Below are 26,228 nucleotides of genomic sequence, written 5' to 3'. Positions count from 1 at the left end.
GTAATCGACTCGACAAAACCAAACGGCCATTGAACCATGATAAAAGAAAGACCAGCGCTTTGATCATTGCAGGAGAGGGTCCTAGCAGTCAACGTTAGCTTTCTGTCGAGCTGGTCTGGAAAAGTTGTACATACCCGGAAGTGTTTCTGGTTGTTCGCAGCCCGACTGACCCGATCTCTGTGCCTGAGTTCTTGCCGAATGGCACGCGTCCGGTCCTTGCGTTCCGACATGGCCGCGACCCGTTTCTGGTCGTCTGTGGCGCCGATCATGCCCAGGCCGCCATTGGCACGGGTGACAAGAGCGCGGGTGGGGTTGCGGCCCCGGGGCTGCTCTTCCTCGACTTCGCCGTTCTCGATGGCGAGTTGGCGCGCGATCCGCTCCTCCATCGATGGGTAGTTGTGCAGGTTCTGGCGGTAGTATTTGGCGAGAGAGCGGTGGCCAACACTCTTGCCGGAGGGGAGATGCAGTTCGTATTCGGTCTGGTACACGACGGGTGCCTTTCTATGCGAATCGAAGTCGTCATCTTCTTCGTCCTCGTCCAAAGAGGAGGCGGAGGTTTCCGTCTCCCATCCGTCGTCGTCGCCGTCCGAGCCGGCCACCTTGACTCCGCCGTCCTCTGGTATCTCGCTGGTTACTGACCCGGCCTCGTCATCGGAGTATGTGCTTCGGAAGTCGTAGTATTGCCCAATCTCGATCTGTTCCTCCTCGGTCTCGAAACCGATCATGCAATGGCCCTTGTCCCGCATGTGAGTACGAATGCCGGCGGGGCTGTTTCTGATGGCATGGCAGTAGAGGCACTCGCTGTTCTCGTTGATTTTCCGGTAGAGGTAGTGGATGAGACCCTCAAGGTTGACGAGGTAGTCTCTTTCTGGGATGAACATGCCGTGGCTCTTACGCATGTGCTCTGTATTTTCTTGAAGGTCCGAGGCCTTGTGGCTACAAAACAGACAGCGGGAAGGCGAGTATTCAGACTCGTCCTCGAGCTCCTCCTCATCCTCCTCCTCCTCCTCTTCCTCGATCGTTGATGTCTTGAGATTCTCGGTAACCTTGGTGACATCCGACTCGCCTTCCTGAGACTTGTTGATTGGTTCGCCTAGAGAGAAGGTGGAGCTCATCACGGATGACGAATCATCTGCAAGGTCTTTTTGCATCCGCGCCTCGCGGGCCTTGTGCTTGGAGCTCTTCACATGGTTCTGGTACGAGTTCTCACTGTAGAATGTCTTCTGGCAAGCGACGCAGGACTTCTCGAATGACGCCTTGGCGGCAGCGGCGCTCGACGTGGCTTTGGCGGCAAGAACTTTTTCATTAAAGATTTCCTGGGATACTGGAGGCAGAGAGGCAACACGACGCTTCATGTTATATAAACTATTGATATTAGTGACTTGACGGATGTGCCAGAGGCTTCTGGGAAAACCTACTGCCAATCCGTACGCATGTGATCCCTTTGAGCATCGCTGCTCCGAAACGCAACCAAGCAGGTGTTGCAAGTATAAGGAAGAGAAGACATCTTGAAGCTACTCAAGTAATCGACCAAAGAATAAGGGTATCAAACAACGTAGTGTGCGGTGGTTGATTGCCACTACTCGTCGTGGGAAGAAATTCGAGCGGGGTACAAGTCGATGCGAAAACTCGAGCACAACGAAGTGAAGGGTGAGTCAGGTCCTGAAGAAGATATAGGGAAGACAAGAGATAGGAAAAGAGAGGCAACCAGAGGGTGCCAGGCAATCAGTAAGCGTTCCTGATCTCACTTGGTGTATGCTGGTCGAAGAAATTATTGATAATCAATAATCACCTCCGATAAAGTTCCATCCGAACCGCACAAAATCCTCGCCTTGCCGCTTTAAGGCTGTAATATTTGGCAGTGGCGATGACGTTAAAGGCACGTGATAGACCTTGCTAAACCGATTAGGTTAATTAGACACAAGGCTGCCCCATTCTGGTTTAGGCTTGATAGCTCTGGATCATTGATGTTCCAGACCCCTTAGTCATCTCCACTCATGGGGTTAGGCGCCTGAGGTTAGGACGCCTCTCTGGCGATGATATCAGCTTGGGGGAGGAACAGCTGGTCATCAGCATACGCTGTTCACGATTCGAACTGCCACCATCTTGCTTTTAACCATATTCTTCCTTCTCTTATAAGTACGATAGGAACGGGTTTATCCTGACTGCCACCGCTCAGGTATGCTCCTCGGTTCTCGAAGATGACTAGGCTCCGCGGAGCTTCAGTGAGCTCGTACGATGCTGGCGTCGACCGGTCTCAGTTCCATCGGTCAAAGCTTCCTTCAAACGCTCCAGATATCATTGTTCAGAACACCGTCGACGTGTCCGACCCGGCGCAAGTTCTATTATGGTATAGAGAGGAGCGACGGCGCCAGTTCAACCTTCTAGTCCGAAAGTGAGTGTGTCACACGAGACGTAACCCCGGTGAGGTGAGGCGAGGGTCACGGCTAATTGAGTTTTTGATTCAAAGGTACAAAAATCAGCTTCTCCATGGATGTCAAGATCCCGCCTGCCGCACTCCGACCTGCGCGAGTTACAGGCGAAGGGTATCTGAAGGGCCGTATCGCCGTTACACTGAGCTAAGTGCCCGGACCCTGGCTTGCTACTTGGCTAGCTTGGACAATCCGGAGAGTGGTCTCTGCCGTAACACCCAGCGCGTCCCGTCGGAGCTGTCGTCTCACGATCATCCGCGTCCATCGAGACGGTCAAGCCGCGGAGCATTGTCCGACCGTACGGAGGCACGAAGTCCGTCATCGGCATCGAGCCGCAGGACAGCCGGCGATCTACCGGCAAATCGAGCCTTGCTCAATCAAGATGCAGCGTCTGCGAAGCCCTCTGAGAACACCAGAATAGGGTCCGGATCGTATATGGAATCGCGACAACAGAATGAGCCCGCGCCAGTTGACGACGAATCCGCGGCGCAACGGATGAAAGACCCGAAATCCTTTACGCAGAACCTATTTGATACTCTGTCGCTACGAATGGTCGAATGGCTCCCTCTACGGCGGCCACCAGACGTGCTGGATTCAGATGCAGATCGTTTGGGTAAGCAACACGCTCGGTCACCCAAACGCGAGGGTTGCGAACATTCAAATACTACAACCGGATCTACCGGCGCGAGGCGGCGTGCAAACTTGCAAAATAAGTCGCCGGGAGTTGCTCCGCATACTCCATCGTCTCGGGATGCGGGTAGACGAGTCCCCCGAGTTGAATCGAAACCCGAGCACCAAGTGAGACGAATATCCTTGATTGAAACAGACCAGCATCAGCAAAGTCCGCGCACAGCCAAAGAGGCCAAGGTGCGGCCAGAATTAAGGCCGAGCCGAAAGCTCTCTTACAACTCGCATCTTGAGACTGACGGATCGGTCAACATACCATCGCCCCCGGCATTGAAGCATCGCCCCCAAAAACATCGCGGCAGAAATGAACATCTTGATGGGTCTTTCACACAGGCACAGCGGAAGAAGAAGGAGAGGCGTGTGTCGTGGGATAGTGCGAAATTCTTAAATGACATTCAAAATCAGGATGCCGAGAAGCCGCTGGCAGCTAGAGACGACCACTTGGCATCGGAAACACAATCTTCGAACGATGACCAGTCAAAATGCAAAAGTCCTTATCAAAAGTTGGAACGACCGCTGGCTGTTCAAACGCTAAGTCATCTAAATGGCGCAATCATCGACGGGCTGGCGCGAATGATGGTCCAATCCGATGAAGAAGCGCAGAGATGGAGGGACGAGCTGCGTTACATGGAATCTACAGGGAACTTTGAAAATCCGGAATGGCAGTTTGCAACAACCCGCCAGCGTCGAGTGTATATATTCCTTGCTCAGAGTATATTCTACGCATTGGGTTCAACCAAGCAGATTCTTCGTTCATTTCGAGAAGAGACGGCTGGCCCGGAGCAGGATTCCTCGGATTCAAAGCTTGCCTTGCAGCAGCTACAACCATCACTGAGCAAGCTCTTCACTTTCTGTCCCTGGGATATTGCTCTCCATAGCCTGTGGCGCGCCGTGGAGACACTGTTTATGCCACCAAAAGAGCTCTCAATGCCTGGCCGTCTATCACGCCGTTCGTCAACCAATTCTACTTCAACCGGGCCGTCATCTGTTCCAATAATCGGTCGGCGCACATCTGATTTCGAAGGCCAAGAACATCTGGCCGATGCTAACGCGGCAGATATTGCAACCGTTGCCTTCTTTGCCCTCACCAGCAGTCTTCCGCAAGTTGATGCGCACACATGGCGTTCGCTGCTTCAAATGCGCGCCCTAGGGACTGTGGCTTCGAGTGCAGACATGGAGAAACTCTCTCCAGCAAAGGCGCGGTCCATTGTCGAGCTCACTGACAAGCTTGAGCACGAGCTGGCTTTGCGATTAGTTAACCGCCTGGTGCGTGCTCTTACCGCGCGCTTGGCATTTTATGAGATATCGAAAGCTCGTCATCCTTGCCTCCAAGATTTCTCCAAGAAGAGACAAGACAGCGCCCTAGATGTTCTGATGAACAACCTGGGCGACCATTACAGCCTTGTAAGAGCTGGAACAGACGAGTCAGATCACGCTGAACTCCCACCATCTGCGGCCGCTATTATCGCTGAATGGCTTCGGACTCTTTTCCTGAGAGAATGGGACGGTAATCCTGAGATATCACGGAGCAGCTCCGCTGGAGGCGTCGTGGAGATTCTATCACGGATGTACAAGCAGCGAAACCGCTTGGGGTTGGTCCCGGAAGATTTCCACACCCCGTTCCTCTGCGAGCGGTTGGAGCCCCTGGATATGCCTGTGGAATGGATTGGAAGGTTGACCAATAACAAAACGTTGCATCTGCTTTCTTATTCGTTCCTTTTTCCTCCTTCAGCACTCGTCATTTATTTCCGCGCCCTGAACTACGCTGCCATGTCCAAGTACTACGAAGCTGCCATGACGACCTCGAGACATGTGAACCAGACCGCATTTGGACCGATTCCCATTCAAGATGATGTTATGCTGTTGTCACAAATGAAGACATCGATGTCCACGTATCTGGTTCTCATGGTCCGCCGTGATAACGTTCTGACCGATGCTCTTAACCAACTCTGGCGGCGGGAGAGAAGAGAGCTGATGCGCCCACTGAAAGTGCAGATGGGAATGGACGAAGGTGAGGAAGGCCTCGATCATGGCGGTGTCCAGCAAGAGTTTTTCCGAGTCCTCATGGCAGAAGCTCTGGATCCATCGTATGGTATGTTCACAATGGACACGCGAACCCGTATTTCGTGGTTCCAGCCTTGTTCGTTGGAACCTCTCTACAAATTTGAGCTCCTGGGCTTGCTCATGTCGCTTGCAATCTATAACGGTTTGACATTGCCGGTTAACTTTCCGGTCGCCTTCTACCGCAAGCTCCTCGGACTCAAAGTAAAACACTTGGAGCATATCCGAGATGGCTGGCCGGAGCTTGCGAAAGGACTAGACTTATTATTGTCATGGCAGGAGGGCGATGTGGGAGATGTCTTCATGCGAACATATGAATTCACTTTCGAAGCCTTTGGCGCCGTCGAAACGGTTGACATGGAGAAGGTTGACAGAGACGCTGTATGGCCCTTGCGGGCAAGGGGTCGCGGGAAGTCGTTGGATCTCACAACGAACTGGTCGGAGCTGTCACAGCATACTGATCCCGCAGATCTGAGTCCTCCCTGTTCCATGGCTGCGGACCATGCGGATTTCCTCGCATGCGGGTCGTCGCATCGGAGCACATCAGAGCGTCTTGACCACTGTGTCCCGACGCCTCCAGTTGAGGAGTCCTCCCTTGTTACGAATGAGAATCGTGCCCAGTTCGTCAAGGATTACATATTCTGGCTTACTGATAAGTCGATTAGGCCCCAGTTTGAGGCGTTTGCGCGGGGATTCTATACCTGTCTAGACCGAGCGGCGCTGTCCATCTTTACGCCAGAGGCTTTCAAGACGGTCGTGGAAGGAATTCAGGAGATTGACCTGGGAGAACTGGAACGCCATGCTCGATATGAAGGTGGCTTCGGGCCGCATCACCGAGTCATCCGAGATTTCTGGAGCATTGTGAAGGGCTTTTCTGCAGAGAAGAAGGCGCAGCTCTTAGAGTTTGTCACGGCCAGTGATCGTGTTCCTGTGAACGGTATTGCGAGCATCATGTTTGTCATTCAGAGAAACGGTGTGGGTGATGCTGTAAGTGTACTCGCTCGATTTTTCGGCTGCATTATCAGACTGACGTTTCTCCAGCGCCTTCCGACCAGTTTGACCTGTTTTGGTCGACTCCTTTTGCCGGAATACTCATCGAAGAGTGTCTTGGAAGAGAAGCTTAACAAAGCTCTTGAGAATGCTCGGGGATTTGGAGTTGCTTGATGGTTGCCAGGCAAACTCTTATGTTCGCTTGCTAGATAATACCCTGCGTAGGGTTGGTTTGTTGATATAGCGTACATTACTGCAGCGCCACTCATGGCCAGGGTGCATGGGAGGATAGGGCGAATTTCGGGATCCAGCCATAGAGGCGTTGTTGTATATAATATGATCATATTCATGAAGGGCCTATACATTGCCCATTACGGTCTCATTGTTCTCTTTCCATTGCTCATGTGTTGTGAGGCGATTCGCCAAACCTGCCTGCCTGGCTTCGGACAAGTTTCCCCCGACAAATGACGTTGCTGCCATGGAAAGGCGGGATTTGCCTCGCTCTGATCTTTTGGGGTTTATTTGTGTATTTCTTCACCGTCTTGATAAATTTTTCTTCTCGTACATAGACGAGCTACCACGCTTCGTATAGGGATTCTAGATGTAAGTCTTGAATCCTGCTGTTGTCCAGTCATATTCAACATCACCCCCACGGTGCCGTGTCCTCCGGGATTGACTCAACCAGTCGCAACCAACAATAACCTTACTGATTTAAGTATTCTCCAGTCCCTCATTCAGATTTACAATCTTCCTCGTTTTCCTGTCATAGATTTGAAGAATTTGCTTTGTCTGCACTCGCGATAGGTACATGTGAGTGCTAAGATTTATCCTGACTGCCCCGCTACCCCACGCTCCTATGTCCTAACTTGTCCCTCTCTATCTAGATATCTGATTAGAGACTTTTAAAATGCCGCCAATTGTCCACTGTGTTCGCCATGCGCAGGTATGTTTCTCATTGCAGACATCTTCCTACGTACTCCAAATTAACCACACCGTCAGGGCGTCCATAACCTAAGCACAGCGAACCATGTCATCCACGATCCCTCCCTGACCGACCTCGGAAACGAACAATGTCGCCTTCTTCGCGACAACTTCCCCTTCCATGATCGGATCGAGCTGATCACCGCGTCGCCTCTCCGACGGACCATCTACACTGCATACCAGAGCTTCCAGCCCGTGTTCGAGAAGCACAAGGATATGAAGATCGTGCTGCTGCCGGATGTGCAAGAGACCAGTGACGTTCCCTGCGATACGGGGAGTGACCCGGAGGTTCTGCAGAAGGAGATGGAGGAGAAGGGAATCCCTGTGGACATGAGTTTAGTGCAGGAGGGATGGAATAGCAAGGTTTGTTTCCTTCGATTCGGGATGGAGAAGGGAGACTGACGGTATTCAGACTGGTCACTATGCGCCGACCAACGAGGCGATCAAGAACCGCGCGCGTGCGGCGCGGCGCTGGATGAAGGGAAGACCGGAGAAGGAGATCATTGTCGTCACGCACGGTGGTTTCCTGCACTATTTCACGGAGGACTGGGAGGATAGCAGTCAATACCAGGGTATGTCATGTCCTCGTCTTCAGATGAGGAGGAGACAATGTGACTGACGCTTGTAAGGAACCGGTTGGAGCAACACGGAGTACCGCACCTTCGCCTTCTCCGACGAGACACACAGAGATGACCTGGAAGGTTACCCTTTGGACGGCGAAAATGCGACAATGGTTGAGACAGTGGAATCGCGCCATCGCCGTGGTAAGGACGGCCCGATGCTCGATCGTGAGAGACAAAAGACATTGTACAAGCTCGGCACACAAGGATGGGATGACCAGGGCTTGCAACTGAGCACAGCCGAGAGAGAACAAGCCACGGTTCCACATGGCAAGGAGGTCGAGGGTGTCAGAGTCTGAGACGCTGGGTGGACTTATACTTGCCAGGGTTGGCTGCTGCATGAAATTTGGACTGAACATAGATCTAGACGAAAATAGATGCAAGATAGAAAGCAATCCATTGGTTCAGGTGTTTCATTTGAATGTAAATGAGGGAAATAAAGAGTCGATCTCAACGGTTGCGGTTGAATCAAACAAAGCCGGGTATCTCAATAACGAATGCAACAAAGGCAGCCGTTTCACATCCATGCCCCCGACAGGGAACAAGGTTTCGAGATCGCATCGATGATTGGACTCGATGCGATTCTTGAAGGAAGATTTCCGTGGATTGGAGACATACTTGCAACACCCGAACAATAGCCATTATGTGTTGAGAGACAAAAGTACAAAGCTCGCCGAGTCGACCAGAATAGAACAAACGGACGCAACAGCAAGACAGCGACAAAGGCTGCGTGAAAGTCAGCCGTTCATTGTGAGCCGTCGTCTATAAGAATATCGATCGCTGCATACCTTTGCAATCAGCCAGAGCCTTCTCCGGTTCATCTCCGAGACGGACTCGGTTAGCTTACTCTACCAGAACAGTATCAAACAGGTGAGCCCGTCCGGAAAGGCAAGCAGATCCTAATGTCTGGTTTTCAGGATCGTGCATAGTGTGATTGATCTTCAGGATATCAGTTCGAGTCTAGTAAGTGACCCCAACCCGTCAGTTGCTAACGGAAACAGGATCACTATCAACTTTCCAGAATGGAATATATTTGTTCAATCAGGAGATAACAATGCCAATATATTATGATCTTCCTAAGTCTCGAACCCTCCCTCTAAAAGATGACAGCTAATCTCGATCAGGCCGACTCTGACTTTGACAAAATCGTTCAAGTTTAGCGACGTGACTCGAGACTCGACTTCAGGTACGTCCGAATCCACGGGTGTATGGCTTACGGGGTATAGGCTTTGCTTCACTTATTAGCCAGGGCCATGTGAGCCAGTTCAACAGATGCGAGATGCGAGACGCGAGACGCTCGCCGAATAAGTTCATCCCTACCCATTCAAGTGAGCGAGATGTTACTGATGTACGCCAGGGATGTTGGATACAGGACAAAAGCCTATACCGGCAGAGGCTGGGCAACGTTACCCGAACATTGGAAGCGCGATGAGAAGAGGGAACAGGATATTACAGAGCTATTCATCTACGGCAAGGTTAGTATTCCACTCCCCCGGGTGGACGAGACTGACCAGGGCCTAGATACACAATCATGACCGGCGGGAATTCATTCCGATTGATCTTGTTTGTATACGGTACGTCCTTGAGAGACCAAGACCAGAGACTGAACAGACGCTAATTCATCCCAGGCCACGCGTCCAACGATCTCGCTATATCGCAACCCGATGATGAATGCATTGCTCTGAGGGAGTGAATCCGAGATCCCCAGGGTCAGGAAGTCAGGAAGTCAGTTGAGAATCAGAATGGAAAAATCATGTACTTCATCGACCAGCTATTCGCTCAATAGCAAGATCCTCTGCCAATACATTCAAGTCTATGCAGTCCTTCAGAACCTGGGCCAGGGTCACTGTAACTCCAGTAAAGGCATAAACAAGGGTTAGCTGCACCAGCCTCCACCTAGACTGCCTTCAATCTGAGCTAAGAGGCAGAGCACGACAGAATAGCCCAATTGCACGATCATGATCGATAGCGGTGGACTGATCCGCAAGGCGGATTTCACCCGTCCTCTGAGGCAGTGCTCAAGGCAACAACATTGAGCTTGTTTTCGTATGTAGGTCCATCTTGTCACAATCACATTTGCAAGCACGTTTGTTGATTCATTCTGCTGGTGCTGTCTCGCTGAATCGTCAGAATGTTCTGACGGCTAGTAGAGCTGGATAGTCCTAGGTTCGAATTCAGTTCCATTGTCAGAGGACCTGTCAGATTAGTATATAATCTGTCGATTCATGCAAATAGCTGGATTGCCATCCGTCCAATTGAGTTGAGTTCTGCCTATTTCCTGACAGATATGATACACGAACGGAGGATGGTGAGACGGCACTATAGACAAACCTGCCTATCATCGTTCGGTCAATGCTTCTGCATAGTAGCAGATCTTCAGAGTTAGATAGAGTTGTAAAATATATCTGCCTATTTGACGACTTGAAACGTTTAGTAAGCTATTGCTAACCCGTATCTTTAAGCTTTGGGGGGGAAAGAAGATGGAATGCGCTATTTTTAGGTGCGTATCCAGTGGCGCAATAGCGGCAGTACCCCAGAGAAGCAAGCCTCAGGCTCGTCACCAGGCACCTCTGAGACAACTTCCACTTCCTCTTCCATCGGTGGTATATTTCGACGCGTGGCCATTAATCAATGGCTGAATTATATCAACCACTGCAGACCAGCGGTTCTCATTGAATGTTCACACCGTAGCGATATCCACGCACAATGCTTGACGAGAACCTTCCCAGTACGTCATTCACTCATTCACCAAAAATAGCTTGAAGACTGGCTGCTGACTGACTGACGACGACTACGACAGCCTTCTATCTCAAGCCAAATGACCAACAAAAACACCTCTGGACTATTTATCTCTGCCAGCACGGCGACGACCCGGAACCTGCCTACACCCTCCGCTACCCCGATCCCGCCTCCCCCTCCTCCAAGAACCGCTATGCCGTCGCACTCTGTGATCCTTTCGTGCCAGATGTCGTCTACGGCGAGATTCTAATCATCCTGGAATGGACACAACCCAGTCTATCCGCCGAGGCGATCCGGCTGAACGGCGGGGTCACGCCTCCCCCAGAACCCATTCTCCCCTCGCAGTTCATCGTCCACCTGTACAACCCCGACCAGCAGGTGACGGTCCGCTACAAGCCCAAGACGTGGAATACGCCGGCAACGTGGGAATTCGAGATGCCGCAGCACACTTTCCGGCAGCCGTCGGCCTCGACGCTCGACCGGACGCAGACCGACCCGGCTCTGGCAGACACGACTCCGAAACTGCGGTTCAGCTGGCGCAAGGATAGCAAGTTGTCCAAGGACCTGACGTGTCTGCTGTCTGGGAAGACGTCGACGCTGCCCGAGGGGCGGACGAAGAGCAAGGAGCCGGATATCACGCTGTCGATCTTCAAGGCGCTACGGGAGCTGACGCTGTACGAGCCGAACCTGTACCGGGTGGAGATGGAGGATTTCAAGGGGCTGGAGGTTGTGCTCTTGCTGGGAGCGGTGACCATCCGCGATGTCTACTTTACCCCGATGAAGGACGCGTTTCGGATTGTGAGGGAGGAGGTGGGAAGGAAGCCTGTGGCTGGTCCGACAGGCAGTACTGTCAATGTCAGTGCCAGCACAATGCCCCAGAAGGGTACGGGCTTGCAGAATCAGAAGCCTACGCCGGTCGCCTCGAATACAAAAACCAACGTCAAACAGCCTGCACCCTCGCGTCCAGCAGAGACTCAACCCCCGGCTCCAACGCAGCAACAGAAGAAAAAGCAAGAACTCTCGCGCAAGGAGGAGGAAAAACGGACCAAGAAAAAGCTAGAAGAAGAGGAGAAGGCTCGCCGCAAGCGCCAGGCCGAAATCGACAAGGAGACTCGCCGACTGCAGAAGATCTACGGCCACGAGGAGCAGCAGGTGCGCGCCAGCACCATGAACCTTGCTCGTCCTCCTGCGCAGTCGCCGCGTCCTCAACCACCTCCTCGGCAGCAGCAACCGCATCCCCCTCCGCGGCCGCATCCGCGGTACTACTACCACCAGCAGGCACCGTCCATGTCGCATCTGATGCTGGGACCAGTTGCGACTCCGCGGCCGCATGCGCCTGGCTCTGTGCCTACGCCTCGACCGCACTCGACGGTGCATTTCCTGCAGCCGCCGCGGCCACAGGGTCAGGGACAGGGACAGTTACAGGGGCAGCTGCAGCCGAAAAAGAGTAGTTTCTTTGGGTTCCGACGGTCGTCGGATGATTCAAAGTTGCATAAAAAGCGCAGCTCAATGTTTTGATACGATACCCATGCATTACTGGAGTTTGGCGTTGAAAAGGTATATAATAGCACTATTGATACTCATGAAGCAAAGCACGTATGCTAGACAGGCTAACTCAATGCCCTTGCATTTACGCCCTTAGTCGTAATCACCACCGGCCGGATATTCCCCTCTTCATCAAACTCCATCCGATCGATGCAGACCACGCGGTGATCGCGCTCGGTGTCGTTCACCGGCCGCCGATGGTAGACGATATAGTAGTCCTGTCCATCCGGCGTAAACACACTGTTATGGCCCGTCGCGGTACCGACCCTCGCATTCCCAGAGAGAATCTTGACCGGCTCTGTGGTAAACGGGCCCGTAGGCGACTCCCCAGTGACATAACTCACCCCGTAGGAGTCATCTCCCCATCTATCAGTATCCATTAGCACTTTGCCTTGACCAAGGAGAGTAGGGAAAAGGACTCACCCCCCCACACTAAACATAAAGTAATACACCCCCTCCCTCTTCATCATCCACGGCCCCTCAACATACCCCTTGGGGGTTATTTCCAAATATTCCCCCTTCAAACTCACCATATCACTCCCCAACTCCACCACCACCGCATGGCTCCAACCCCCGAAATACAACCACACGCGCTCGTCATCATCAATAAACACCTGCGGGTCGATCGCCTCCGCGCCAAACACCGTCCTCGGGACAAGCGGCTTCCCAAGAACATCCGCATAGGGGCCCTCCGGTCTGCCAGTCGTCGATTTCGCAACGCCTATCCCTGCCCCGTCGCCTGCGGAGAAGTACATAAAGTAATCATACCCATCCCCATGATCATCCTCCCTTTTCCCTGTGGAAGGTCTACTGCCCTTGGCTCTGGGAGATGCAAGGGCAGGCCAACGAATGACGGAGGGCGCCCAGGCAGCGCGATTGGTGGACCAGGGGATGTTCCCGAAATCCAAAATGCGGGGGTGTTTGGTCCAGGTGAGGAGGTCGGGCGAGGAGAAGGCGTCGAAGAAGGTTTGGGTTTCGTAGGCGGCCGAGTAGGTTGGGTAGATCCAGTATCGTTGGTTGAAGATGCGGGCTTCCGGGTCGGCGTACCAGCCTGGGATTACAGGGTTGCCTGATTTCATCTTGTTGTTCATGGTCTTGTTGGTGTTGGGGGAGTCAAAGGGGGATTGGAGGGTTTTTGCTGTTGCTATTGCAGAAGTGAGTGCTAGCAGGGTAAGGATGAGTGGTGTTTTCATTTTGATATTATGATGATATGATTATGATGATGTGAGTATTCTTGGTGTGATGTTGATGTGATTCATGATGAAGGGAATGCATTGTTTATCTACCTACGGTACCTGGACCGATATACATAATGCAGGGCCTTAATTAAACTAACAGGTTACAGGTCATCTGTAAGTGCAGAAATAGATTAACTAATCTTTTTGAATTTAACTATGCTAGTAAAGTTTCAAAAAGACTAAGAATTTATATATAAGATTAGAATTAAATAAAGGTCTGATTCTTTCGAATAAATGACTAACAAGGTGCTATGCCTTAAGAAATGAAGGTATTTAGATTTAAAAGGATTCTGTCGTAGCAATATTCGCTCACACAGCTCATCTCTCTTGCTGGATTCTACCTTAATAGGCTGGCCGTTGGGAAGGGAAGGGAATTCCCATGGGAGTCCCATGGCTAGTTCCCTTCCCTTTTTACCCTTAGTGGTGGGAATCCCATATTAATTTCCCATCCTGTATTAACTATAGGATGTGGGGGTCCCATCCTATTATAAGGTTAAATGAAGGAATGGCTGAATTTCTCCATTTGGTAAGTGGTAATTTAATTCAACAGATCTACTGATCACAGGACAAATTTTTGCCGTTCAGGATGCAGTTTGATCAAAGAGAAATGACACTCGCGCTCAAGACTCCTCCCCCCTTGACTAGCCCATCGGCCACTCGCTGGTCCACGACCTTGTCGATCCCCAGGATCATCAACGCCTCGTGCTTCGACTTTGAGTCTCCGTCAGGTACAGATACAAACTTCCTTGAAACCGGAGCCACCGTCATAAAGTTGATGTTGACGCCCTCCTGCCCCAGGAGACTGCCCACCGCCCCAATCTTCCCCGGAGAATCGTAGTTCTCGCAGATGAGCAGCGTTCCCTCCGGGACAAACGAGGTCTCGAACCGGCCCAGCCGATTAATCAACGGCTGGTCGCCGCTGCACGTCCCGGAGATGATGCGCTGGTCTTGCGGCACTGGTCCGGCCTGAGAGGTAGCCTCCGGCACGGGCGCACGGGACGAAGCGCGCGAAGGCGGCCTCGCGACCAGCGTCACAAGAGACGAGTACGAATGATCCGCCGGATCGCGCGAGTGCTGCTCGTTGACGAAGATGCCGCGTTCGCGCGCGACCAGCTCGGCATTGACGATGTTGATGTTGATGCCCTCGGAGCTGCTGATCGGGGCCAGGAGGCCCTTGATCAGCGCGGCGAACAGTGGCCGCGTGTTGCTGATGCCGGCCACCTCGCCGTGGTATATGAGGTCAAAGGTGTTGCGCGTCATCGACCCGCCCACGGTCGAGGCGTAGTGCTGCGTGTATAGGCTGCCCATCTTCTCGACGAGCCGGACAAACGGCTGCAGCTTGCGGTATTCGTCGGGGAGGATGAGGGGCGCGTTGACTGCGCTGCGGGGGAGAGAGCCGTTTAGGATCTGGAGGACCTGCTCGCAGACGTCGATGGAGACGTTTTCCTGTGCTTCGACCGTGGAGGCGCCGAGGTGGGGGGTGACGACCGCGCGGGGATGGGCGATCAACCGACCGGCAGTCGAGTCCGGCTGGGGAGGTTCGGACGTGAAGACGTCGATGGCGGCTGCGGCCAGGTGGCCCGCCTCCAGGGCCTCCAGCAGGGCGGCTTCGTCGATGGTGCCGCCGCGAGCGACGTTGAGGATGCGGGAGCCGGGCTTCATCTGCGCGAGCTCGGCCGTCGAGATCATCCCCTTGGTTGACGCGATCAACGGCGTGTGGATGGTGAGAAAGTCCGCCGTGGTCAGCAGCTCTGACAGCGACGAGACCAGGGTGACAGACGCCGACGCCGCGACGGCAGGGGATGCATACGGATCGAGCGCGTTGACGTTCATTCCCAGCCCTTTGGCGAGCCGTGCGACCGTCAAGCCGACTGTTGTCAGTCAGCCATAACTCGATCATTCGTAGTAGAAACGGTGGTGTGACGATGTGTTCACAGCTCGTCCCTCAGATGCAGAAGCTCACCTTTTCCCAAACCGATGATCGACAAGGTCTTGCCCTTCACCTCGACTCCGACAAACTTGCTCCGTTCCCATTTGCCGCTCTTCAGACTGCTGCAGGCCTCGGAGATGTTCCGCGCCATGGTCATCAGCAGGGCAATGGTATGTTCTGCGGCAGCCCCGATGTTGCCCGACGGCGAGTTGACGACGACGATGCCTAGCTTGGTGGCTTCCTCGACGTCTGAAGCCCCAATGTGTCAATAGTCGTTGATCAATGGTCTACGAGTCAGCCTGGCCTAACTCACCCACATTGTCCACTCCTACTCCCGCTCTGGCAACTACCTTGAGTTGTTTGGCGGCTCGAAGGAGAGTAGCCGTGACTTTGGTTTCGGACCGGACGACCAGAGCTTCATATTCGGGAATGATCTCGAGAAGTTCATCCGCATCGAGACCCTTTCGCTCGTCTACTTCGAGCGACGCACGCAAGAGAGCCAATCCATCTGGCGACAGTTTTTCCGGCACGAGGACTTTGGGAGGGGGTTGTTTGGCAGAGGGCATGATCGTAGGGGCATTGACTGGAAGGATTGTAATGAGAAAGACCGGTGGCTAGAACCTGGAGCTTTATATATTAGACTTGAATCAATTGACTTTGTCAAGGGATGCATTAGCCAGACTGCAAGTATTGACGGCCATTGGTTCAGAGACGCCACCAGTGTGCTGTAACCTAATAACGGAGGCATATCTCGAGGCAATAGCATCATATCTATGCAGGCCTCATGTCTGTGTCTGTTCCCCGTACCAATCATCGAGAGACTGGTTAATCTGCATAAGGTGAGTACATTGCGAGACTGCGGGGTTGCGGGATGGCTTCGGTGTGATTCGTGGATGTCAATTATCATCTTTGACAATGAGGTAGATTACCCATCTTTGCTTTTATCTTGTGTCATCTGATGTTTGTCTTTGTCGAGCTTGCCGCTGAATTGATTGATCTTCTTTGGAGACTTGACGAGTGAGGTAGGTGACATGTCTTATGGACTAACGTGTCCTTATTTGTTCAACAAACTCTGGTTTCCTAACTGGTATCTCTTATAGTTTGACCAAGAGAATGAAAGAATGAAGATATGCGGGGTACGGGCCATATCATCATCAGTGTTGCTATTCTAGTCTGTCATTTCCAGTCGAATGGCCCCGAGCAGACTGTTAATATTAGAGGGTAAGCACTCTGCCCATCATCCTCCACACAATTATAACCGGATGGAACTAGATATACGAGGAGTGCTTCACGAAACCTGACGAACACGAGTCGAGTGGGTCATCGTCGTGTTTGACCTTGATGACTTTCATCTCTGGCGATTGTTTCACGAGTGCATCTCCAAAAAAGGCAAAGCACAGATCAGCAGAGGATCGATGCAGGCTCGTATATCCCATTCCCGTCTAACGAGAGCCGCGCCGAGAAACACGCCAATCATCAGGCATACACTACGAGGATGATGCTATTTTAATCACTAGCCGACCTACTCGTTCGGATCCATCAAGCTACCGTTTGAGAGTTTGACTTCACTTTGACCTCATCTTGATGCTCTGTCATGGCCCCCATGCTTGCTGGGCAGCTATTCGTCCGTGATGGATAATTATACCAGCGTCCATGACAGCAACGAGTCAAGGCATCCCGAGACTACGGACCGCTTTTGATGAGTCTACATTCAAGACGTCGACGTCAAGAACCGTGGGGGCCAAGCATGGCACCTCGTGGCTCTTGCATGATCATCATAGCTCAACAGTCCGGTCGAGATGCAGATCCAAAAAAAGGTTAACGGTCTGTCCTCAACTGGCGATTGTCAGTCTGGACGTCGTCATTTGGCGTGCTGCTCGTACTTAGTTCGGCCGATTGGGGTCCTTTCTGCATCCTGTTTAGCTATGGAGATCAGATAGAAAAGCTCGCTCGTCTCGATGTGATTGAGTTTGTCAAACTCACACACACACACTCCTTCAACACATTCCTTTCTTGTCGTCTTGCAAGCGTTTTTCTTTGAGCTACTATAGATCGTTGTCAACTGTTGATCCACGCTGGCCGTGACTGTAAGATATCAACTGGCTGGACTGTAAGATACCATGGTCGGAGTCCCCCATAGCACAGGCTGCGCGCTGTGCCGCGAAAGACGCGTCAAGGTCGGTGTCTCTACTCCTACTCTCTTCTCAACGACTGACAAAACAGTGCGACGAGGCCGTCCCCCAATGCTCCCAATGCCGCAAATACGGCCGCCCCTGTCCAGGCTACCGCCGCACCTTTCGCTTCCAGGACGAAGGACCAGCCCTCCAACGACGGCACCAGTCAAGGTCCCAGTCTCGCAGACCTCCTGAATCAACCACAGACGCAGCTGCGGCAGCAGCAGCCGTTCGCAACAACGCCCTCGCGATGATGCGCCAGACCCACTCAGAGGACTCTTCCTCCTACTCGCAAGCCCAAGCCCACCTCCAGCACCAAATGCAGCTGCAAATGCAACAACCACACCTCTTCGCCTCCTACCTCCACTCCGCCTTCCCCACGCTCTACACCTCCAACCTCTTCCGCGCGCACAACCGCCCCGACTTCCTCGCGCACGTCGCCGCCTCCTACGCCTCGGGTGCAGCCCCCTACCTCGCCGCCACCCTCGCCTGTCTAACATCAATCTACACCGCGCAGTTCTCGCCCGATCCAGCCCAGCACACCCGCCGCAGCCGCCAGCTGTACGCGCACGCCCTCACCCACGTCGTTGCAGCACTGCACTCCCCCGCCGCACTGTCCGCCCCGCTCCTCGCCACCATCATGATGCTCGCCGTGTACGAGATGTACGCGCGGACGTCGCCAGACGCATTCGTCGTGCACGTTGACGGTGTACGGAGGATTATGCTAGCGCGGGGCCCCGCCGAAGCAGACCCCGACACCGACACCGACGACAGCCCCGACGACCAACCAGCTAGCGCTAGCAGTGAAGGCGAAGGCCCCGGCTTCGCGCGCGGCTGCTACATCGCCTTCCGCGGGTTCCTTGTCGCAACGGCCATCTACGAGGGGCGCGCGTGCTTCCTGGACGAGGAGCCGTGGCTGCGGTTTGCGGGGCGGATCCGCGCCGAGGATGTGCGCAAGGCGGGGCGGGGTGAGCATGCGCGCGTGGTGGATGTGTGTGAGCGGATCTGGATGGAGGTTGTGCGGTGTCCGCGGTATTTTGCGGAGGCGCTGCCGGAGGACCTCCTGGAGGACCGTCCGGAGGGATCCGGATCCCCTGGCGAAAACCCCGGTTGGGAGGTGGAGGGTGATGTGGATGAGGGGTTGGTCGCCAGGGTGCGGGCGACGAGGGGCCGGCTGGTTCGGTTGGTTCGGTTGGTTCGAGAGTTGAGGGGGGTGTTGGGCGGTGTCGATAGTCAAGAGGAGACAGGCCCCGGGCTGCTGCTACGAGGAGCGGAGGATATGGTGTCTGCGCTGCAGAGCCTGCTGGTTTGGCTCCGGGTTGGACGAGGACGGGGACGAGGACGGGGACGCGGGTTCCGCGTGGAGTCGGAGTTTCAGCGTGGGGTGTCGAGTGCGTCGAGCGAGGCTTTGCCCGTCACCTGGCTGGACCGGGTGGCGTCTTCGATGGGGGTGATTGGGTTGAGGATTATCTGGGAGGATTGATCCATGAGTGTATCATGTATAGTGACTGCATCTGCATAGTAGGAGTAGGTGTCATTGATATAGAATGCATTGTTGTTATATACGAGGCAAGCTAATATTCCATCGACTGCTCGAGTAACCCCCTCAGCTCCTCCCTCTCTTTTTCCAATTCTGCACTAAGACTCGGCGCCAGCATCAACACCCGTTTCTGCGGGATCGTCCCCTCGACCAACGAGTCGATATCCGAATGCTTGAAGCCCAGATCCTTCAGCCCGCGCGGCTGATCACCCAGTTCAGCCAAAAACTTGGTCAGCGCCTCGCTGAGGACCTCTCCCGCGCTCTCGCGCTTGACATTCGAGATATCCACGCCAAAAGCCTCAGCGGCAGCCAGATGCCGGTCGGGGTTCGAGGCGGCCGTGAAGCGGAAGACGGCGGGCGCGGTGACAGCGACGGACACGCCATGAGGAATAATCGGGTGGTCGACGTCATATCCCGCATGCTTGTACCCCGGGTTCTGGCTGGAGATGGGGTAGCTCATGCCGTGGCACAGGTGGACGCCGGCATTCCCGAACCCGACGCCGGCCAGGGTGGCGGCCAGCAGCATCTGGGACTGGGCCTCGAAGTCGTCCGGGTCGCGGACGGCGCGGGGGAGGTACTTGACGGTGCTGCGCAGGGCCTGCAGCGAGAAAATGTCGGAAATGGGGTTGGCGCCCTGGTAGGCGGGCCGGTTGATGGGGTTGGTAGGGCGCGGGGTGCGCTCGTTGTAGGGGATGGCGGTCCAGGACTCGAGCGAGTGGCAGAGGACGTCGAGGCCGGAGGAGGCGTGGACGGCCGAGGGCATGGTGCGGGTGTTGAGCGGGTCGCAGATGCCCAGCGTGGGCTTGAGGTTGCGGTGGGCGATGCCCGTTTTGGCTTTTTTCGACACGAGGTCGAAGATGGCGGTTCCTGTGGTTTCGGACCCGGTGCCGGCAGTTGTTGGGACGGCGACCAGCGGCCGCAGGGCCTTGGTGACGGGGAGTCCTTTGCCCAGGGGGGCGTTGACAAAGTCGAGAAAGTCGGCCTCGGGGAAGACGGTGTAGAGGTTCATCAACTTGGCCGTGTCGATAACCGAGCCGCCACCGACAGCCAGAAAAGCATCGGGGTTATAAGGCTTTGCAAACGCAATGGCATCTTTCACTCTGCTGGAGTTAGCGTTGCCTGACTCTTGGGGACTTGCAACTTACGAGCTATCCTTTGGCTCCACGCGCACCTTGTCATAGACGGTGAATTCGATCCCCTCTTTGGTCAGTCCCTCCACCGCTTGTTTCATGGCATCCAGCTTGGCCACGTTCTGGTCGGTCACGATACACACGCGCTTGGCCTTCATATTGGCAAAATCCATGCCTACCTCCCTGGTCGCGCCAGGTCCGAAGCGAATACTCGAGGCGGCCATTTCAAAGGCGTACTCTTTCTGGCGCGAGGGATCAATGGGAGTGGCCAGGCGGCGGACATGGTTGGATTGCAGGTGATGGTGGTGATTGGGGTTGGAGTGGCAGGGACAGGAGGGAGGATGGGTATATTGCACTGTGCGGAGGAGATTCAAGGCTCTGTTGGCGGCCGACGGCGCCACTCTTATAGAAGTCATCTTAGAAGTAGAGTAGGAGTTGTCTCGATGATATTGTTGTGGTGAAAGAACAAGGAGGGAGATGGCAAAGTGCGGGGAATATTGATGGGGATCTCCAATTATTTATTCAGCGGTCAGCGTCGGTCTTCTGCCCGAGAATGCACAGGTCGGAGGATAAGAAGATAATCGGCCAAACGAGCGAATAGAAATAGCATCTTGATCTATTCTTCAGCTCAGATACAGTCCGTAGAGAGATTACTGTAAAAGCGAAACGTCATCTGAGTATATACTGAGACAGTGAACAATCATCTTCCGAATTATATACATAATGGCAGAGTACTGCTCTGCTACTTCAATGCCGAGGTTACTGTGGGGACTACAAATCACCCCAGTCTAGATATACTATAAGAAACGCATTGAATTACTACTAGCAAGCACAGCAGAACAGAACCGACATAGTATTACCATATTACCATCTCCCCTCACCTCATCCCATCTTAATAGAAAACTCCACAAGAATGTCTAGCAGACAGTCAAAACCAAATCCCCCTCCGCATCCGCAACCCTAACCATACTTCCCCCCGGCGACACCCCATCCACCCACTCAATCCCTTTCTCTTCATCTTCCCCCTCCTCTCCAGCCAGCGAGCGATACTCAACCCTGACCCTAACTCCCAAAAATGGATCCCCAAAAACATCCGACAAATCATACCAGATCCGCCGCTGCACCAGGTTATACGCAAACACCATCTGCGGCGCCGCGGTATACAGCCCGTTCTGCACGCGCGTGAGCTTGAGCGCGATGCCGCCGCTGGCGGGGTCGCGGCGGTACGGCTCGGTGTAGGTTGTGTTTGGGGGGATGGTGAACTGCGGGGAGATGGTTGAGCCGACGGACCAGAGGTAGATTTCCTTCTGGCAGGTGTTGTGGATGGTGGCGTGGCCGAGGGTTTGGTTTGTTGGTTTGAGTCGGGTCATGGTTATGGCTAGAGCTGGGGAGAGACAGAGGGTCAGAGTGAGGGTGAGGAGGTTGAGATACATTTTCTGTTTCTCTTCTGGTGTTCTTGTTGTGTTGTTCGTCAGGTTGAGGTGAGGGTGAGTGAGGTGGTGAGGGTCTAGGTTTATATACCTAGAGTACCAGCTCATGATCATGTCTACACTGTACTACAGTGAGGGCTGCGATGTGGTACACCCGATATGCAACCATGTACACCCGAGTTACTGCCACTCATGTAAAGCGTATGTAACAAGTCTATAGACGCTATGCTGATCTATTAATAGTATGTGAGTGATGTATATGTACAGCAGCTAAAAACTGACAATAGGCGACATGCCAAGAGGAATATCTCCCCGACGAGCAACCACCTGCAGATACGGCGTCTTTAACCCCCGAACCGTACCAGACGTCTCAAAGCCAGTGCGCTTAAAGGTAGTGACAATCGTGGTATTGACAGAGTCCAGCGCGTCCGCCGCCATGACAGCCCAATTGTCATACTCGGTCGCCCCGTTCCAGCTCATAAAAACCTGGGCGGAATCATCCGACACCCGACGGACCACAATCGCCGGCGCCCAGAACGGCGTCGCCTTCCAGGCGCATTTGTACCCCCGGTACGAGGCCACCTCGTTGTCGGTGCCAAACTGCGCCGTGAGGACCTCCTTGTCGTTGGCGTCAAACTCTTTGATCTTGGCGATGGAGCCGTAGCCCAGCACGACATGACCCGACGGGCCCAGCAGTTCGTAGTTGCCTTGACTGACGCTGTGGATGACGTCCTTGCTGTCGCTCAGCGTGCGAAGTGTCTTCGCCGTGCGGTTGACCAGATCCACTGCATAACTCAAACCCGTCGTCGGCGCAACAGTCTCAGTAGGGGTGTTGGCGTTGTTGAACAGACTCAGGATCATGCCGGTTTCGGTCTGATTGTAGATGCGCATGTCGTGCTGCCAGGAGAACGCGCCGGCCTGGTCCAGTTGAAAGTCGCCTTTGCCCAGTTCGCCCTGGTTTGTCAGTACTAAACACATACAAAGGGTGAAGGGGGAGTACACTAAATTGCCACATGACAGTCCCATTGCTATGGACATAATACCCAGACCAGTAGTGACGCAGAGAGACGAGGTACCCCTGGTCAAACAGTTCCACCGAGTTGATATGATACGCATCCCACGGCTGCTCATGCGTTCCATAATCGTCCTCAATCCCTTGTTTGGAATCCGTCAGGGCAATCTGGTCGACATGCTCCAGAGCGCTCCACGAATGCACAATCTCATTGGTGGCAATGTCGATCTCGTAGAACAGACTGTCCATCATGTAATCCTCCGGCGTCCCCCCGATCGACGTCAGGGACTGCTGGGTGACGTTGTAGGCCGTGACCAGCAACGTATTGCGGCCCGAGATGTGACTCTCGTGCAGGTCAATGTACGAATCCGGCACGCTGTTGTCCGGCGTCTCAAAGTCTCCCTGCAGGGTCACCGTGTAGATCTCCCGGTAGGTATTGTCGAGGATGTGGACGGAGCCATATCCAAATCCCAGGTCCGTCATGTTGCCGGCCCAGAAGGTGATGACATCCTGGTTGAACAGCCGCTGCACCCGGAAATTGGCCGTCACATCGTCCGGGCCCTGGTAGACCAGGTTGCCGTCCTCGTCGTAGATCAACGCCGCCGTGCCTGCCGGCTGGTTACCACGGGGGCCAACAAAGAGGTAGCCCGGGTCGGTGGTGCCGCTCTTGGTGATATGGATCTGAGGAGGCTGGTATGGAGCAGTCTGCAGGGTCATGTACGGCCAGGTATCTTCTGCCACGACAGTGACGGCACCGAGTGACAGTAGGGTGCACCCGCTGAGTACCCTGAGTACCCTGGGTAACCCTCGGCCTGGCATTTCAACGGCAGGTCTATAAACAGAATGAACGTGTATGTATACAAAGAGTGACAAAGGTTGCACAAACAGAAAACAAAGCAAACAGGGAGTGGAGATGCGACGTAGATATAGCACTAAAGGCAGAGATGAGGATCTACAGGGGCCGACAACAGCAAAATCAACCTGAGATCAGATCGGTCACCTGCACGGAATCATCTCCACTGAGCCGGTTGATGGATCCTGGTCGATGGAGATTGGCAGGCCAAGCGGAATCTCCAGGTTTTGATGGCCCTGACGCGCAAGCCGATACCAGCAACCGTAGACTAGACCAAGCAAGACGCCACTTTTATCAGGAACCTGGAAATCGTTGATCAGGGTGTTGAATAGATTGATGGACAAGGGTATTGAATTCAAAGATCAACATAATTATCCTGCAACGCAAAGAACAACACTTGGCAGATCCACCAACAGCGCTAGCCCCAATCGGGGTGTCGCCAACTGGAAAGATCAGAGCATACAGAGAAGATCGACACCTGCATTCCGTCATGGTCGACTCTTCTGCCGACGGACTGCGACGACTGCGACGGAGAATGACGGGCCTCTGTTTCAAATGCTTAAATTCGTTTGAGATTTATAGTTAATTAATTGTTCCTGCGTGCACGTGAGAAGCTGCCTGATCTGGGTAGGTGCATCTGATATATGCAGAACTCAATATTTCAATTAGTCATGTATGTATATACATCATTATACTGATTATACTCCTACTCCTATCCTCTGATATGCTCGCGCGTATATACCTTTGGGACTGACTCCGATTTCCGCCCATCTCCCCCATTCCCAGTCAGAGCTTCAATGTCCTCGTCCGTCGGGCGTAACCGTCCACTGCCCTCTATACGATGATGCTGGCGGTGATGCTCGCCGGTATGTAATAGGATTTCGCCGCCCATGTTCCGTTTCCGAAGCCAATAGGCGCGCATGCGATCTAGGGCGGTTTTGAAGTCGTCGAGGATGACGGTGTCGCAGAGACATTTGAAGATGAACGACAGCTGTACTGTCAGCATTCCTCTTGAAAGATGGTAGAGAAAAATACCTTCCAGAATGGCTCGATGCCCGTCGGCAAGGACGTATGGCTAAACACGTTGAGGACGCTGCAGGTATCGACGATCATGAACGCAATGGAGAGACACATGGACGCCAGCATGATGCCAAAGCGCGGGGAGACGCTGACCAGCTCGATGATCCCAAAGTTGTATTCGCGTTTGATGGTGTAGAAGAGGGAGCAGGTGGTGAAGATCCACCAGGGGTCACTACTCAATCAGTTCAATCCTTACGAAAATAGGGGACAAGGACGTACCGGAAAATAGGCTCCAGCGGCCTCGTGGTTAGAAAGATCTTGTTGTAGTTGTTGAAATAGGCAAAATTGGCATAAATCTCCAGCACCCAGTAGGGCTGCGCCAGGATCACGGTCCCGATATAGAACAGCGAGACCTTCCTCGACATGAACGGGCGGTTCTTCACCCAGGCGATCACATTGTGCAAGCTCCACGAGACATTCAGCCCGATGGCCGTGACGCTCTGGTACCACCCGTAGACGGGGTCTTTGGGGAAGATGAAGGTCCCATTGGGCATGGCCAGGATCAACTCCACGAGAATCAATTTGTGGAGCAGGATGTGCTTCTTCATGTTGACAAAGGTCACCGAGGCCATGACCAGCAGGCAGCCCAGCATGAGGCCCTGGCCCCATGCCTCGAGCACGAGGCCATCGGGATTGGTGGGTCGCGAGATGCGATCCGATGTCGACATTGGTCACAGTTGCATGCTGAAGCGGCAAATAAAATTAAAAAAACAAACAGGAGAAGGGAAGGAAGGACGCAGCGGTGAAAGAACGGAGGGTAGTCGGTGAAAAAGAAAGGTAAAGAACGGAGGCGAGCTGCAGATGAGAGACGAGTCGTGGGACGCAATGCAAATATAACGGTCTGTGGGGTGCAAAATCTGGCTCGGAACCGTGAAACTGGAGAATATGGGGTAGCTAGATAGAGAGTATCGGCTACTGTCTAGACTCGAAGACCAGACCCACGAGGCGATATATAATAATGCCACAGCCACATGGCTGTGAATAGCGATAACACTCAAATCCCGGGAGGGGACATGGCAGAACACCGGCCAAAGGTAAAGAAAAGGTCAAAGAGCCGTGGCCGTAGCAATCGGTACGATCACCGGCCTGGGGATAATCCACGCGATTGGTCTAGAAATGTCCCCTGCGGTCTCTCCCAGGCAAAAACCACCATGGAACCGGGCCGGAAACAGGGTCAGGGAGGTTCAAAGACCAGACGGTGATCTTTGCTATCTGCCTCGTGTCTGTGCCTGTCTGTGCTGTCTCTTATAGTTGCTTCTTTGATAGGAGTGCATTGTCATGATACTTTTTGACTACCTACTTGACTGCAACCTTGTTGATCCAACTGAATATCGATCGTCTCATAAGGCCCCGGGAGAAGGGAAAACGGTCCTATGGAAACAAGACGAAAAACTTTGCCACTGCGGAGAAGGGAAGGCCGGGGAGAAGAACCAATGTAAATGCCTCAAATGGCTCCGTCCCTGGCAGCTGTCGAGCTGTACTAGGGTACTTCCGGATAGCACCGTTGCTTAGCGCTCGTATTCCTTTTATTCACTTGGACAGAGTATCTAGTGTATGAGCAGACTGGAGAGGATAGCAAGACAATGTCAAGAGTCTGTCGATCCGTTCTGCTGATCTGTCTCAGTGAGACTCAGCCTTATGGATAGTATCTTGTAGTCGCACGAGTAGAGTCTTAACTCACTATTGAGTCAATCGAGTCAATCAAGAAGCGAAACACGAGTCCATGACTCTTGTCTTCTGCTGCTGCCTGCATACATGTGAAACCGCCTACGCCACATTCAGAACT

General features: G+C 53.5%; 11 protein-coding genes across 11 annotated transcripts; 4 read left to right on the top strand and 7 right to left on the bottom strand.

The window, feature by feature from the left end:
* Window positions 1-63: 63 nt before the first annotated feature.
* Aspvir_001249 (putative C2H2 finger domain protein) lies at window positions 64-1,507 on the bottom strand (the record flags this gene model as incomplete). The annotated part of the gene is made up of 3 exons (XM_043266375.1): window positions 64-81; window positions 135-1,365; window positions 1,419-1,507. 3 exons carry the CDS (start codon window positions 1,505-1,507, stop codon window positions 64-66), a joined length of 1,338 nt encoding a protein of 445 aa, XP_043122310.1.
* Window positions 1,508-2,201: 694 nt separating this feature from the next.
* On the top strand, window positions 2,202-6,344 carry Aspvir_001248 (HECT domain protein; the record flags this gene model as incomplete). The annotated part of the gene is made up of 3 exons (XM_043266374.1): window positions 2,202-2,395; window positions 2,471-6,167; window positions 6,222-6,344. The coding sequence occupies 3 exons, from the start codon at window positions 2,202-2,204 to the stop codon at window positions 6,342-6,344; spliced, it is 4,014 nt and encodes a 1,337-aa protein (XP_043122309.1).
* Window positions 6,345-7,077: 733 nt separating this feature from the next.
* On the top strand, window positions 7,078-8,070 carry Aspvir_001247 (uncharacterized protein; the record flags this gene model as incomplete). Its single annotated transcript, XM_043266373.1, has 4 exons — window positions 7,078-7,113; window positions 7,170-7,514; window positions 7,564-7,723; window positions 7,781-8,070. 4 exons carry the CDS (start codon window positions 7,078-7,080, stop codon window positions 8,068-8,070), a joined length of 831 nt encoding a protein of 276 aa, XP_043122308.1.
* A 2,407-nt stretch (window positions 8,071-10,477) lies between these two features.
* Aspvir_001246 (uncharacterized protein) lies at window positions 10,478-12,028 on the top strand (the record flags this gene model as incomplete). Its single annotated transcript, XM_043266372.1, has 2 exons — window positions 10,478-10,499; window positions 10,572-12,028. The coding sequence occupies 2 exons, from the start codon at window positions 10,478-10,480 to the stop codon at window positions 12,026-12,028; spliced, it is 1,479 nt and encodes a 492-aa protein (XP_043122307.1).
* A 92-nt stretch (window positions 12,029-12,120) lies between these two features.
* On the bottom strand, window positions 12,121-13,146 carry Aspvir_001245 (glycoside hydrolase family 43 protein; the record flags this gene model as incomplete). The annotated part of the gene is made up of 2 exons (XM_043266371.1): window positions 12,121-12,421; window positions 12,479-13,146. The coding sequence occupies 2 exons, from the start codon at window positions 13,144-13,146 to the stop codon at window positions 12,121-12,123; spliced, it is 969 nt and encodes a 322-aa protein (XP_043122306.1).
* A 744-nt stretch (window positions 13,147-13,890) lies between these two features.
* Aspvir_001244 (D-3-phosphoglycerate dehydrogenase) lies at window positions 13,891-15,789 on the bottom strand (the record flags this gene model as incomplete). The annotated part of the gene is made up of 3 exons (XM_043266370.1): window positions 13,891-15,164; window positions 15,257-15,472; window positions 15,537-15,789. 3 exons carry the CDS (start codon window positions 15,787-15,789, stop codon window positions 13,891-13,893), a joined length of 1,743 nt encoding a protein of 580 aa, XP_043122305.1.
* Window positions 15,790-17,343: 1,554 nt separating this feature from the next.
* Window positions 17,344-18,880, top strand: Aspvir_001243 (Zn(II)2Cys6 transcription factor domain-containing protein; the record flags this gene model as incomplete). Its single annotated transcript, XM_043266369.1, has 2 exons — window positions 17,344-17,400; window positions 17,447-18,880. The coding sequence occupies 2 exons, from the start codon at window positions 17,344-17,346 to the stop codon at window positions 18,878-18,880; spliced, it is 1,491 nt and encodes a 496-aa protein (XP_043122304.1).
* Window positions 18,881-18,971: 91 nt separating this feature from the next.
* Window positions 18,972-20,483, bottom strand: Aspvir_001242 (hydroxyacid-oxoacid transhydrogenase; the record flags this gene model as incomplete). The annotated part of the gene is made up of 2 exons (XM_043266368.1): window positions 18,972-20,037; window positions 20,083-20,483. 2 exons carry the CDS (start codon window positions 20,481-20,483, stop codon window positions 18,972-18,974), a joined length of 1,467 nt encoding a protein of 488 aa, XP_043122303.1.
* A 501-nt stretch (window positions 20,484-20,984) lies between these two features.
* Window positions 20,985-21,500, bottom strand: Aspvir_001241 (Bys1 family protein; the record flags this gene model as incomplete). Its single annotated transcript, XM_043266367.1, has 1 exon — window positions 20,985-21,500. One exon carries the CDS (start codon window positions 21,498-21,500, stop codon window positions 20,985-20,987), a length of 516 nt encoding a protein of 171 aa, XP_043122302.1.
* A 267-nt stretch (window positions 21,501-21,767) lies between these two features.
* On the bottom strand, window positions 21,768-23,328 carry Aspvir_001240 (arylsulfotransferase family protein; the record flags this gene model as incomplete). The annotated part of the gene is made up of 2 exons (XM_043266366.1): window positions 21,768-22,451; window positions 22,498-23,328. 2 exons carry the CDS (start codon window positions 23,326-23,328, stop codon window positions 21,768-21,770), a joined length of 1,515 nt encoding a protein of 504 aa, XP_043122301.1.
* A 746-nt stretch (window positions 23,329-24,074) lies between these two features.
* On the bottom strand, window positions 24,075-25,110 carry Aspvir_001239 (uncharacterized protein; the record flags this gene model as incomplete). The annotated part of the gene is made up of 3 exons (XM_043266365.1): window positions 24,075-24,353; window positions 24,398-24,614; window positions 24,662-25,110. 3 exons carry the CDS (start codon window positions 25,108-25,110, stop codon window positions 24,075-24,077), a joined length of 945 nt encoding a protein of 314 aa, XP_043122300.1.
* Between the last annotated feature and the right edge of the window lie 1,118 nt (window positions 25,111-26,228).

This window comes from Aspergillus viridinutans (genome assembly GCF_018404265.1).
Source record: "Aspergillus viridinutans IFM 47045 DNA, scaffold_1, whole genome shotgun sequence".
NCBI lineage: Eukaryota > Fungi > Ascomycota > Eurotiomycetes > Eurotiales > Aspergillaceae > Aspergillus > Aspergillus viridinutans.
This window is presented reverse-complemented; position numbering and strand designations above follow the sequence as displayed.